The 15,527-nt window shown below is 39.2% G+C and overlaps 1 protein-coding gene across 3 annotated transcripts in view; it reads right to left on the reverse strand.

Annotated features, from left to right (window-relative positions):
* Window positions 1-15,527, reverse strand: part of LOC126457562 (esterase FE4-like) — a 130,508-nt gene that overhangs the window by 40,599 nt on the left and 74,382 nt on the right. For all 3 annotated transcript variants that reach the window (XM_050093974.1, XM_050093976.1, XM_050093975.1), the window contains exons 4-5: window positions 10,224-10,423; window positions 969-1,134 (exon numbers count right to left, since the gene is read on the reverse strand). In XM_050093974.1, the coding sequence (XP_049949931.1) occupies window positions 969-1,134; window positions 10,224-10,423 (366 nt within the window). The remainder of the gene's footprint in view (window positions 1-968; window positions 1,135-10,223; window positions 10,424-15,527) is intronic.

Consider the following 15,527-nt stretch of genomic DNA (forward strand, 5'->3'; position numbering starts at 1 on the left):
TGCTCATGTAAATTGCTCATAGGGACTTGATAAAACATGCCAATCAGCTGATACATTTCTCTTAGCTGAAAACTATAGAGACACCAGGTGATGGTCGAAGTAATTACAAATAAATACATCCATTTTCAATATTTTTACTATGACCATTTTTCTGGTTGTTTAACGATTAGGCCATTATGAAATGGAATCTTTTGAAATAATGTGAAACCTAGAAAAGCCTATAATTGCACAATTTGTCATGAATTAAACTTTAAAATATTAATTGCACAAGTATAAGAAAAAGAAAATGACAATTCAATCCAGTTAGAACAGTTATATAATAAAACACTCACCGTTTATGTTTGTGTACCATCAGCCTATCCATCAGCCATTGAAACACACATGAAATGATCATCATTGTAGTAATACTACCAATGTGGAGTTCTTATACATCAGCTATGTCTACGTGATTGAATAATGATTTTCAAAAGAAATGATATGATGTGTTAAACTGCAGTGAATCTTGACATATAGTCTGTTGTACCTATTATACTCCTCCTATTTGATGATGTTAACACCAAGCTGAAGCTCCACAGACCACTAGAGTTGTGAACACTGGCACTTATGAACTAGGGCATGCGCAATGCTCTATACTTGGACTCTAAATTATTTGGGCTGGGCAAACCTTATGCCTTTCATTGGACATCCTCCCTAGTCTTATGAAATGTAAAGTTATTATCACCTGAAGATGCACTTATAATGATGTGTAACCTTTTTTATTGCCAAATAAAGAGAGCTCATGTGGCACTGAAGAATTTTCATTCATTTTCACAAAGTTTTTAAAGCATTTTTTAGGATTATTTTGGAAAGTTTGGAAATTTCTTTACAATAACAATGCTTAATTTTATTTGTTATATAATTATGAGACCAGAGTGTTTTGTGAACACTTATTAATAAAAACAAAGTTTAATTACTTAAAAGGATATTACCTTGTGTCCTAGCCAGCAGTTCATAACTTGTTATGCCTGCCAGATAAGGTACATAGTTATAACGTCCCTCTGCCATTAATATCCGTGGTTCCTCTGCCAGAAAAGCACCTTCATGTTCTGGTTCCAGAGTTGGTACCCATATAGTCATAAAGAAAGTTACACGGTCCTGAAACATACGTTGTGCTAGATGGTAAGATTATTCTGAGATGTTTAAGCACATTACAGCTCATTACTGAAATTTATTTGCATTCCTCAGTTACAACCAATGACACTTGCACTATTTTCAAACCTTACAAAGTTGGAAGTAATCATTAAAAATGATTTGTATTAGAAGTAACTCAATGAAGACTCTAGATTCCCTACAATGAGTCCACACATTAAAAAAATTGCTTGCATTATGATTCCTACAGTTTTTCCAAGGTGTATATTGTTCAATGTTTTGATTTCTGCTGATCATTAAAACTGCAACACCAGGGGAATATCAAATAACCAAATTTTACTTATTGTGTCTATGCAATATTACATTTTTGGTGCAAAATTTAGCATAAAGAGCCACTAACTCTTGCAATAACAATAGCTCTAACCTACATGGGTACTGATTCTAACTGAGGTTGTATGACAGATATGAGTATATTATTCCATCCTGCTTCAACCCTATACAAGGGCTCATCAATTGTACTGGCTGCTGAGTGGCGGCCTACCTGATTCTCAGCAACACCTCACCAGTTGGTTTCAGTGAACTCTTCCCTCATATTCACAAAAGAGGGTTCCATCTCACCCTGGGGTCTGAATTTTAATGTTCCCCAATCTATCCCTCTGTCCTCAGGAAAGTTACAGCTCTGTAAGCTAGGATAGTGTTGTGTATTTCTGTATGTGTCTATCAGAAGTACTGTGTGATTCGTCTCCTAAAGATAAGTACTGGCCGTCAATTTCGACCCCTAGTTTCATATTCCTCATTCTCACTTATTTTTCAGTTAATAATGCTCACATAACATAAATTTCTCATCAACTTCACATTTTTGCCCAGTTGACAAATTTTATTTTTGCTGGAGCCACAGTCATGCTAAAGTTTTTGAATGATGCTTCTGCTATTTGACTTTAACAATTTTTATTATATTGTTCTATGATCCAGAGTTTAGCCTTAGGCCATTTTCAAGTACAAAAACTTATGCAATATATCAAAATACATCAGACTGGTATGAAATACAAGTCTTTGTCAAAAAAGCATACCTTGTCATACAGACTAGATCTGTCTTAGTGAAAGTGGGAACTTCTCTAAAAATGCCTATACATATTGCAGACTTCCATTTGGGGACCCCGTAGCACAGCTGATATATGAAACTGCTAACCAACAAAGAGGTATGCTCCACATTATTGTGGCACATGGGTACACACAACAACTAAATAATACAAGAATATTGATGCTCTTGCATTATGATAGCTCACATCACAGTAAAGTTGATAAGTATATATACATGATCATGAAAAATCATGACAATTTGTAATCAAATCATCAAAATGTGAGAGTAATGGTGGATGTATTCTTAACTTCTTGAATAAATGTGAAGTAGCAGGGAAAGTCATCAAAACAGAAGCAAATTGTCAAAAGAAGGATTGGAGTATTTCATTTCCTCCTGATATGTTAAATGCATTCTTTGCCATACCTATCTTAGAAATAGATATCAAGGAAGATGTAAGTAAGGCACAAGCAACACTTCTGCCATTATACAATAAAGAACACAGCAACTTTATATGAAATGTAACTTGTAGATAGATCAGTGAAGCAATATCTGACAATTAACAAAACATACAAAAAATACTAAACAAAATATTAAGGTAACTTGTATTCCCAGAATACCTTAAAATATTGGTAATCTATCATATTTATAAGAATGGTAACTCAATGTACCTGATTGTTACTGACCCATTTCACTCATATCAGTAAATTCTAAAATGACAGAGTTCTGTGTGCAACAGCAGATGTACCAATAGTCTGAATATAATATTCTAATCTGTCAAGAACAACATGGCAGTAGATCTACATTCTCTATTGTGAAATCAGTTGACATTACTGTAACAAATAGCATACAACTTGCGATGTGTGCCTGCTTTATTTCTTCATATGTTGTCCTTGGTGTTGACATCCTGCGTTGCTCCGCTGGTTGAAAAATGGGGTTAGAAGATCAACACTGACTACTTTAAATAATGTAGCCAACAGGTGTACATATGTGTTTCACCGTTCTTTACTTTCACTGTTCACAAACACCCTCCCCCCCCCCCCCCCCCCCCCGACCCCCCTTCCCACCCAATAATACACAGTTATATGGCCAGTGCACCATTGTTTAGCTTTCGATCAGTCTCATTAATAGGTTGCAGGCAAAAACCCATATCGTGCTAGAATAGTTTACTGTTGAACATCTACTAGCAGTAAAAGGCTAACCACTCAGTTCACAGTTCTTGAAGTATAAACACATGACCTAATTGTACTACACTTATTTCACAGTTAAGATTATGCATTGTTGTTGATCTAACCGATACAGATTCCTCATCTGAAACTTGGCTGTGGACTGACTGCCTTGGGACCAAAAATCGGGCCTTTATATATATCCTCACAATAATAGGCATTGAAACTACATATTGTTTGATGTTTAATTTACAGAAATCACAATTAAAACTTAACTCATTAAATTAACTGAATACATCAAAAGATTGGTTCTTTTTAACTGTTTCTTCTGCTGCAGGGGTTAAGCTGAATTATTTGTTTAACTCATGAAATTAACCAATATCATCATGTAAACAATACTTTTGACAAAACTGCAAATTGCTTTGGAATTAAAGAAGGACTGGCTTTGCTAACATGTTTTGAATAGAGCCAGATGGATCCTATAAGAATACAATTACTTGTTCCTCCAAATGCTTACAATTATTATAGAATTTATATTTGTTTATAAGTCAACAATAGAATTTAAGTTATGAAACAATTACTGATTTCACCCTATAATGAAAGATATTAACTAGAAATAGTCAAAATAAATTAGAAAATCAATCATACATAAAACTAACCACAAAATTAGTTCTGGTGTTATATTCTTTAAAACTGAGGGCCAACCTTTCTCTTTTATGAAAATGCATATTATACTCACATATGTTAATTTTAATTAGTTAAAAATGAAAAAATGAATTTTAAGAATGAATAAAGAAAAAGCCTTTGTTATGGCGTCCCATAAAATATTAATAAGAAATCAGCTTTTTTATTAGTATGATATGGAACACAATATCGAAGTCTGAAGGCCAATATACTATGTAGAAGGGGAGAACACTCTCTTCCTATTGCAGTCACATCTAAGCAACAGCATATCATTAATGTATGTTAACAACTGAAAATAAGATTCTATACCTGCTAGAAAAGGTGCCTTGGATAAGTTCTGTTTATTATGTTTACTGATGGAAAAAAATAAAGAACAGCAACAATTAATTAACATAGAGTAATGAAATTTTGGGAATACATCTGTCCAGATCACACTTAAGAGATCACACATTAATATAAGCACCACTGCAAATGTGAAATGCTGGGACATTAATAACCAGTGTAACTGCCAAAATAATGAGTGTGAACATGCAAATGTGCATGCATTGTGTTATACAGGCATCACAGGCCAATTTGTGGGCTAGAGTTCCATGCCTGTAGGATTTGTTTGGTCAGTACAGAGGCAGTTATTGCTGGTTGTAGATGATGCTGGAGATGTTGTCCAATGATGTCCCATATATGCTCGATTGGACATAGATCTGGTGATTAAGCAGGCCAAGGCAACATGCTGACAATCTGTAGAGCATGTTGGGTTACAACAGTGGTATGTGGGTGAGTTTTATCTTGCCATAAAACACCCCCTGGAATGATGTTCATGAATGGCAGCACAATTCCAGGTGTAGGCCCTGTGTGTCTAGCATGCCCACAACTGGTCTCCTTCTAACCAACACATCACTGGTACCAAGGGAGCACTGGTTTTCATCAGAAATCACAACAGACCTCCACACTCCCCTCCAATGAGCACTCACTTGACACCACTGACATCACAAATGCTAGCGGGTTGGGGTCAGTAGAACGCACATGACAAAGCATCTGGCTTGGAGCTGTTTTTGAAGTAGCCAATTTATAACAGTTTATTGTGTCAGTGAGGTGACAACTGCTGCTGAAATTGCTGCTGCAAATGTAATATGATGGGCCAGAGGCATATCCTGAACACCACGGTCTTCCATCTCAGTAGTGCCAAATGGCCGCTCGAAGCCTGGTATTCTTGTGACTGTACAGTCTCATGACCATGACTGCCAGGTATTATGAACAGTGGCTACATTCCTGCCAAGTACTTCTGTAATATTGCAGAAGAAACATCCAGCTTCTCATAGCCCTATTACATGATCTTGTTCAAAGTCAGTGAGGATTGATAATGGTTCCTTGCTGCCAGGGATTCTTGATTAACATCAGCTCACCATGTGCAACATCAAAGGTACTAATTTCGATGACCATTGCAGTGTGTATTTAAAGCAAACCTAATTTGCATCTTCATAGTGGTGTTGCTAGAAATTCAGATATACATTATCTTTCAGAGATGGAAACACACCTAGCACTTTTGTTTTGTTGCACAGCTCCTTAGTGTCACAATGTTTTTCCCTCTGTGTGTGTGTGTGTGTGTGTGTGTGTGTGTGTGTGTGTGTGTGTGTGTGTGTAAATGATCCACTTTCCATATCGTCTTCTGAGACATTATTGTGTGCAGGTAACATCACACCATTTGCTTAGAATACAAGGTATTTAAAATTAATTGCAAACTCCCTTTCACCCTTCTGTATTTCTCATTTTCCTGTACCCTCCCATGCCAGATGCAGTTCATTGCACCCCATACCTAACACACTCCCACCCCCCCTTTCCTTATTCAAACACACACTTCACGGATTTCAACTAACCAAGCTACATCTGCTGCCCTATCTCTTCACATGTATTCACCCTCCGACATGTACTCTAATGTATTATCATCTTTTTATTTATTTTTTCACTTTCATCTCATTCCACTTTGACACTAGTTTTACCTAGTTTTCGATTTTCACTGCAGCCCCAATCACATATTTTTCTACCATATTTAATCAGTGTCATCTTTTTTGTGATTTTCCCCACGTCTTTTTACTTTACGTATTTGCAAGAATTTTTAATCCTCCAGTATGGAGCTCCTTCCATCAGCAGCCACACAGTAAAGTTTCACTCTCCTTAGTTAGAACACAGCTGCGTATGCTGTTCCTGTGTTGTTGCCTAGCTCATGGAATCCCCCAAAATTGGCCGACCATCAAATTACCCTCTTTGGCTGCAATCCCTTCTTCCATGATGATCTCTCTCCAATCAGTTCCCACTAGTTCATAGCCCTCACCAACCTAGTCCTGTAAAACCATGTAAATCAGGCCTGAACCTCCTTGGAGTATCTCCTCTCCATCCATAAAATTCTCCTGATCTAGAGTCCCAGATTCCTACATTACATTTCCCAGACTGAAATCTTTGCCCTCCAGGAACTAAAGCAGCATGCACAATTCAGTCTGAAAACACTGTGTAATCTGTTCCCTGGAGACATGCAACTTGGACTGCTGCTACACACCACAAGAGTCTTCATTGAACCTCCTCCACATTCCATTGCAGTTGCCATATCCTACCTTGCAGACCTACTATAGTTATCACACTGTCAGAAGTTCCTTGCTGCACCCTACAGAACTCGGAGCCTAAACAGACAAACAACACACTCATGAACCTGTCCTCCAAAAGCTCACTTCCACAGAAGTATCGGTCCTTTCCAAAGGTCTTACCTTTTGCTCCACTCCAAACATCAATCATGCTATGTATGTTGAAGACCTTCCCTCCTTCTCCTGGTCTCTACTATGGAAACACTTTTTCATCACTATCCATACCAACCAGACTCAATCCAAAACCAATACTGAACCCTGTCTATGCAGTTTACTTCTCCATCAAACTGTTATCCACCCTCACTGTCCTCAGATCATCCTCTATTGATTTTCCAGAATTTTCTAACCATGTGCCTTGCCTCACCATCATTCTGAGAATCATCCAACATGGAAGCCAACCTCACATCTGCAGAAAGGACTGCAATCCACTACCTAAAAGCTGAAACCACCCTTAAACAGCTTATCAACAACAGAGGTTCCACTCCTTTGGTTATGAACCACTGGGATTACCTTGCAAAGGACTACTCCATCTGTCATATATGTCCATTTTTAAGCCCTTCCACAATGACCCCATCCCAAAAATCCAGCAGAACCTTAGGTACATCCTAGAACCTCTCCTAGGAACCCAGGAATCTCTCTCTCTCTCTCTCTCTCTCTCTCCTCCTTTCTCTCTCTCCTCCACTCCCTGTATTCCTATCTTCTGCATGCTTCCAAAAGTTCACAAAATCACCCAGGACACTACATTGTGACTGGTTACTGTGCCCCTAATCTCTGGACCAACGCCTTCAGCCTGCAACCTACCATTGTATATAAAAAAATTTCAACCAGCTTCTTCACCAACTCTCCATAATTTCCATTCCTTTACCACCTACAACTCACTTCTCATTGTTGATGCCACCTCCTCTCGCAGCAACATCCGCAGTACCTATGGCCTTCTCATTATTGATTACTTCCTTTCCCAACTCTTGATTGACTTCAAACCTACAACCACCTTCCTGGTCACTATGACCAGCTATACATTCAACCACAATTATTTTTCCTATGAAGATATCACCTCAAATAAATCCATGGTACAGCAATGAGTACCTTTGTATGCCATTCTATGGTAACTGACTCATGGTCCATGAAGAGGAAACCTCTCTAACTGTCCAGAATCCTCAACTTCTTACCTGGTTCAGATTTACTGATGACGCCTTCATGATCTAGACCATGGGTGATGTCACTCTATCAACATTCCTCCAGAGCTTTGACATTTTCTCCCCCTTAGTGTCACCTGGTCCCCATCAGCCCAACAAGCCAACTTCCTTGATGTCAACCTCTACCCAAAGGATAGCTGCATCAGTACCTCTGTCCATATCAAACCTACTAACCATTAACAAGACTTCCACTTCAACAACTGTCATCCAGTCTCCATCAAGAAGTCCCTTGCATGTAGCCTAGCCAACCATAGTCATAACATCTGTAGTGACAAGCAGTCCTCCTCCAGATTTGCCAACTTGTCTGGAAACTGATCTCCCATGCCTTATCTCACTAGTCACCACACTCCCATGGAGCATTCCTTGTCATGACTCAGTACTGTCCAGGACTGGAGCAACTGACTCACATTCACCACCAGGATTTCAGCTACCTCCTATCATGTCCTGAAATGAAAAATATCCTTCCCCTATCCTCCCAACCATTCCCACCATGGTATTCCTCCATTTGCCCAACCTACACAATATCCTTGTCTGTCCTTACTTCATGCCTGTTCCAACTCTTTACTTCATGGCTCATATTCCTGCAATAGACATCGATGCAAGACCTATCTCATACATCTTCTCACTAGCACCTACTCAAGTCCTGTCACAGGCATTTCCTGCTCCATTGAAGGCAGGGCTACCTCTGAAAGCAGCCACGTGATATAGGGGGCTTGTCACAGCAGCCAATGCGCTGGAAGTAATTACAAGCTTTTGCTCCATCATCCTCTGCAAAATGGCCAACTGAAAGTGTGCACTCAGTCGACATCAATGAAGGAAGTTGGCACAGTGCAAAAGAGAATTTATTTTCCCTGTCACTCTTCCTCCTCCTCCTCCTCCTCCTCTGCCTCCTTCTAGGTCCTTCAAGGTAATGTGAATGGTTTGTTTGCTCACCATTAGTTGCTGTCCATCTATTGTTACAATCTACAACAATCAAAAATGACAACACATTGCTGCCCACTGGGGATGAATCATGCAGCATCTGCTTTCCCAAATCAAGATTCTCACAGTACGTTCTTTACACAGGAGCAACTGGAAAGCTAGGGAGCATTACTTTGATGGCAGAGCATCCCTATGAATTGGGCACTTGTGATCAGGCCAAAATGAGATTCTTGAAAACTGTGTATGTTGCCCATTCTGTACTTGACTTTCACACCAGCACCTGACACCCCAGTCATGGAACAAGCCAGTCTTTTCCATACGAGGTAGTGACAGCAGTGTTCCCGTTCAAACATTTCAATCATCACTAGTTTCCAGAATGAGATTTTCACTCTGCAGCGGAGTGTGCACTGATATGAAACTTCTGGCAGATTAAAACTGTGTGCCGGACCAAGACTTGAACTTAGTTGTTGTCCAGTATTGAAAATCTCATTCTGGAAACATCCCCCAGGCTGTGGCTAAGCCACATCTCCACAATATCCTTTCTTTAAGGAGTAGTAGTTCTGCAAGGTTCGCAGGAGAGCTTCTGTAAAGTTTGGAGGTAGGAGACAAGGTATTGGCAGAAGTAAAGCTGTGAGGACAGGGCGTGAGTCGTGCTTGGGCAGCTCAGTTACTAGAGCACTTGCCCGCAAAAGGCAAAGGTCTCAAGTTCGAGTCTCAATCCGGAACTCAGTTTTAATCTGCCAGGAAGATTCATATGAGTGTACACTCTGCTGCAGAGTGAAAATCTCATTCTGGAAACATCCCCCAGTCTGTGGATAAGCCATGTCTCCACAATGTCCTTTCTTTAAGGAGTGCTAGTTCTGCAAGGTTCACAGGAGAGCTTCTGTAAAGTTTGGAAGGTAGGAGACGAGGTACTGGCAGACATAAAGCTGTGAGGATGAGTGTGAGTCGTGCTTGGGTAGCTCAGTTAGTAGAGCACTTCCCGCGAAAGGCAAAGGTCCCGAGTTAGAGTCTCGGTCCGGCACACAATTTTAATCTGCCAGGAAGTTTCATGTCACTAGTTTAATTGCTCATGTGTATATTACTACACCATTATGTTATAACAAATACTGCTGTTAACATGTACAAGTTTAAGTTAAGTTTATACTCTAGCTTGGGATGCCTGAACCACCATAACAATCTGAATAAATGAGCTGACTAAAAACAAATGAAATCAATTGATTTATAAAGTAGTGCACCCATTGTGTTCAGGGCAATAAAGCTGAGAAACTGCAGTGGAAATTACTCCAGCTCATTATTGTTATAACTGACATATGTTCTATACTATGAAAATAAATACAGATTAAAAGCAAACTCCTCTCTATGGATTTAGAGTGGAGTAGATTTCAAGTATAGAAAAAAAGAGATCTGGTGTCATTACCTCTTCAGAGACACCCACAGACTTGTATTTTACCAGTTCTTCTGCTTCAACATTCATCAGAAAATTCATTAGATCTGAAGTGTTATTTGCTTCATATCCCAAATATGAAACATAACGGAATGTCCGATCTGCAATATTTTTTTTAAATGCCCAAGGATTGATTGCACATCCACTTTGTGATATAGCTTGTTTGAAGAGGCCTGTGAACAAAAAACACTTTCTATGAAGAACAAACTATAGACTCCTTTTGAAGAAATACTGAAACTGCAGTTGTTAGTATTTGTGAACTTTACTATAATGTTATGTACCTTTACATTTATATTTGTATGAGTTATGTTTTTGCCCCGGAATATGTTCTTGCTTTAGTACTCACTCCACCAACAATATTATCATTATTTACCTTTGCTCTTTTTGATAAAATTCTGATAGACACATTTGGCTCATTTTCTCTGGATACTATTTTCACATTTTTATGCAGCCCATCTGAGATTTTTACAGTATATAGTAAATAATTATTAATGTACATGACCTCTCCTGAATTCCTTGTAACACTGCTTTACTATCATTTAGAGTACCAGTATTTTTGGCAGCTTCTCAGTGTTATGCAACTCTTCAAACTTAGTCTCCCAGAGATGCTGACAGTAGGAAACAATCAGAATTCTGAATTTTTGCTACTTCTTATCCATCACTGTGATATGTATTTACTCAATTACTCTGACTGATCTCATACAAAATCCTTTTCAACATAAATTAGGTGTCAATAAATGTTTACACAAAAAAACTCAATCATTACTTATGAGTATATCTTGATTTAGCAACTTACATGTTATATAAACTACTATAAGGTTTTTTATTCCACAGTAACACTAAATCTTATTTATATTTACAATATGATCAAAGGTTATGCAAATCTTAGGATGCAACTCCATTAGTTTTGTGTCCTGGAAGATACAAAAACTTTTTTCCACAAAAACTAATTTCACAACTCTCACCTCCTCTCTCTCATCTATTATAGGAAGTACATTTCTCAGTAGTGTCACTGTCATGAATTTACAGGGGTGAGAGCTGAACTGCATCTATGGAGGATAGCTCAACCAACTGTGTAAGTTTTATTACTTCAGAATAAATTAAATTTCCTTCTAACTACTCATTAGGAATTCAGCTTCTCACATTACTTAGAAATAGGTCAATTCTCTGTCATACGAGGCAACAGAACTTTTCATAGGTAAGTTAGAGATTTTTCCAATAAGAGTTAGATGTGCAAAGTTTTCTGTGTGGTACCCTCATAATCTATAAATGAGTAAACATGTTGTTTTCTAACATTATGTTAAAGTTTATGCACATTAAACAATATATTGCATCATGTACTGTTATCAATCTGATATTACACTCCTGGAAATGGAAAAAAGAACACATTGACACCGGTGTGTCAGACCCACCATACTTGCTCCGGACACTGCAAGAGGGCTGTACAAGCAATGATTACACGCACGGCACAGCGGACACACCAGGAACCGTGGTGTTGGCCGTCGAATGGCGCTAGCTGTGCAGCATTTGTGCACCGCCGCCGTCAGTGTCAGCCAGTTTGCCGTGGCATACGGAGCTCCATCGCAGTCTTTAACACTGGTAGCATGCCGCGACAGCGTGGACGTGAACCATATGTGCAGTTGACGGACTTTGAGCGAGGGCGTATAGTGGGCATGCGGGAGGCCGGGTGGACGTACCGCCGAATTGCTCAACACGTGGGGCGTAAGGTCTCCACAGTACATCGATGTTGTCGCCAGTGGTTGGCGGAAGGTGCACGTGCCCGTCGACCTGGGACCGGACCGCAGCGACGCACGGATGCACGCCAAGACCGTAGGATCCTACGCAGTGCCGTAGGGGGCCGCACCGCCACTTCCCAGCAAATTAGGGACACTGTTGCTCCTGGGGTATCGGCGAGGACCATTCGCAACCGTCTCCATGAAGATGGGCTACGGTCCCGCACACCGTTAGGCCGTCTTCCGCTCACGCCCCAACATCGTGCAGCCCGCCTCCAGTGGTGTCGCGACAGGCGTGAATGGAGGGACGAATGGAGATGTGTCGTCTTCAGCGATGAGAGTCACTTCTGCCTTGGTGCCAATGATGGTCGTATGCGTGTTTGGCGCCGTGCAGGTGAGCGCCACAATCAGGACTGCATACGACCGAGGCACACAGGACCAACACCCGGCATCATGGTGTGGGGAGCGATCTCCTACACTGGCCGTACACCACTGGTGATCGTCGAGAGGACACTGAATAGTGCACGGTACATCCAAACCGTCATCGAACCCATCGTTCTACCATTCCTAGACCGGCAAGGGAACTTGCTGTTCCAACAGGACAATGCACGTCCGCATGTATCCCGTGCCACCCAACGTGCTCTAGAAGGTGTAAGTCAACTACCCTGGCCAGCAAGATCTCCGGATCTGTCCCCCATTGAGCATGTTTGGGACTGGATGAAGCATCGTCTCATGCGGTCTGCACGTCCAGCACGAACACTGGTCCAACTGAGGTGCCAGGTGGAAATGGCATCGCAAGCCGTTCCACAGGACTACATCCAGCATCTCTACGATCGTCTCCATGGGAGAATAGCAGCCTGCATTGCTGCGAAAGGTGGATATACACTGTACTAGTGCCGACATTGTGCATGCTCTGTTGCCTGTGTCTATGTGCCTGTGGTTCTGTCAGTGTGATCATGTGATGTATCTGACCCCAGGAATGTGTCAATAAAGTTTCCCCTTCCTGGGACAATGAATTCACGGTGTTCTTATTTCAATTTCCAGGAGTGTATATGTTAACACATATTTGTGTTGTATTATTATTTGATTGAAGTCCCCCTTGGGTGGCATGCAGTGGTTAGAGTTTGCCACTAGATGCCTTTACGTCACAACAAGTATGGCACCCAGCTTCCAACTCCAAATAAACTGCATAAGGTGTCCCTCAGAATAAGCAATCTTCAGGTTTTCCAATGAAGAATATCCAACAATAGAATTATGAAAACATTTTGTAAGATATGAGCAGATTATTTTTTAGAGTCTTGAGAATACTTTTATACTAAAAGTTTGTTTGTACAGGCTCATATGTAAAAAATGTTCTCCTTTATACAATCCAGGGGGAATTTATTTTACAAGTGTGGAAGAATAAGTAATACTTCAAGATTAAAACTGAATTAATACACATAAAAACTATTTCATGAATTTGCAAGTCAGAGCCCTCCCATGTGGCAAATTTTACCACAAGAATTAACTATGGTTTTGTTCAGCACATATCCTCTCAACTGGCAGCTCTGTTGTAACATACCAATCTAGGAGGAAAGAAGATTGAATCAAAAATTTAAATATAAAATTCAAATAATGAAGAAGAATTTTACTACAAGAATACTGAAGAATAATTTCTTTACAATTCATTTTATCAAAACTGGGGATTATTTCATTATGTTTGGAAGACAGTTAAATCATCAACTGCTGAAACCACATAAATCAAAATTTCAATTTTCACTTTTTCACTGAATATCACATTTAAGTCTATAGCCAATCATCTGGTGCTGAAATGAAACATGTCATGGTACTAGAAATGATAGAAATGGAGGTGCATTTTACACTGTTCATTGCTGAAAGCAGATATGACACTGATTTATTTCATTTCAACATGCATTGCTTATATCTGTGCAGAAACTGTTGATTGTAATCTACAGTTGTTGACAAACTTTTTCTTCTTCTTTCTTGTTGCATCGGTAGTCACTATTAGCACTCATTCTCTTTGATTTGAGCAGGTGTTAAAATATTACTATGGCTCCAAAAAGGAAGAATAACAATGCATACTACGATAAAAAAAGGTAACAGCAGCTACTACAAAAGGATTGCCTTTTCAAAATCACAAAGGAGATTATGTCCCAGGGAAAGCAGTTAGAGAATTATGTAGGTACATATTAATCCTACTTAGAACAGTAGTATGAAATGCAAGAGATATAAGTAGGGGTAGTATTGATCTTTATATGCAACACTACCCTTTGCCTATTAATATCCTTTCAGGTGCAAACTGGAATGTTGTGCTTCTATTGACATATTTTAATGTAATGATATTTTGGGAGAATTTATTGATCTTCTTGTCAAATACACCCAGGACTTACAGCGATGTGACTTTGTGAAGCAAAACAGAGGCATCCACTGAAATTTTATCCAGAATGTGGCGAAAAGGGCAGAGATGTAATGTTTCTTTATCATGTAATGCATGAAAGTGAAAGGAAACTGGTTTGCAAGAAGGTGTTCCTAGATGTACACCCAGAGACAAATTTATGAATGTCTTGTATATGTAATTTACTCACAGTATGATCAATGAGAAATATGCAGATTGTAAAGTAAAGTGTGATGTTTATTACAATTATTATCAGAATAATTTTAATTATTGCTCTGGCAGACCCCAAGCAGATGTCTGTTGAAAATGTGAAGAGCCTGAACTCAAACTGTTTATAAGTGCCAATGTTCCGTATTTTATTTTATTTTATGCAAAATGTTCTGCTTCCCATTCTATATTCTAGTTGTACCAACTGTGGGTGTACCGTTTCAGCACACAATTTGAAAGCTGAGTCCTGCACCATGTACTAGGATCAAGAGGATCTACAAAATAAAGGTGCTAATGAACTAGCATCTCTCATTTCTGATTGCACAAAAAATGATTTCAGTAGGAGTGTGATTGTAATACTTTAGTTCTACAATGTTGGTGTCAGCGAGAACAAAAATCAGACATTTATAAGCATGTTAATGGGGATGATTCAAGAAGGAATACTCAATACACAAATTTCCAGAGAGTGCCCACTCACTCCTTCCTTGTGATCATGGCTTCAGACAATATAAGAGGAAAATAATAATTAAAAACACTCATGATTGCATTTACAACTGCATGAAAACATGAAACTAATAGTAACCAGAAAAACAAATGTGACAGTATAATCAATAATACTATTATTAACAATTAATTAATAATACTAGATTTTGTCAAAGAGTGGACCACATATTCTAGAAAAAGTGCTGTTTCATGTGAAACATGAGAGAACAATGTGATTAAAAAATATTCTTTACTCTCAACAGCTTCATAGAAATACAGTACTTTGAAATAAGAGAGGTGGTTGGGCTTCTGTATATTGACAGGATAGCAAGACATACTTTTTGTTTAAGAAAAGCGCATGGGGCCATCATTCCAGGATTAATGGATAGTAATGCAAGGCCTATTCAACTTACCTATTTTCAGAATGAAGATGGAAGATTTTGACAAGGTAAAACACCT

The sequence above is a fragment of the Schistocerca serialis genome, chromosome 2 (assembly GCF_023864345.2).
Source record: "Schistocerca serialis cubense isolate TAMUIC-IGC-003099 chromosome 2, iqSchSeri2.2, whole genome shotgun sequence".
Classification (NCBI taxonomy): Eukaryota; Metazoa; Arthropoda; class Insecta; order Orthoptera; family Acrididae; genus Schistocerca; species Schistocerca serialis.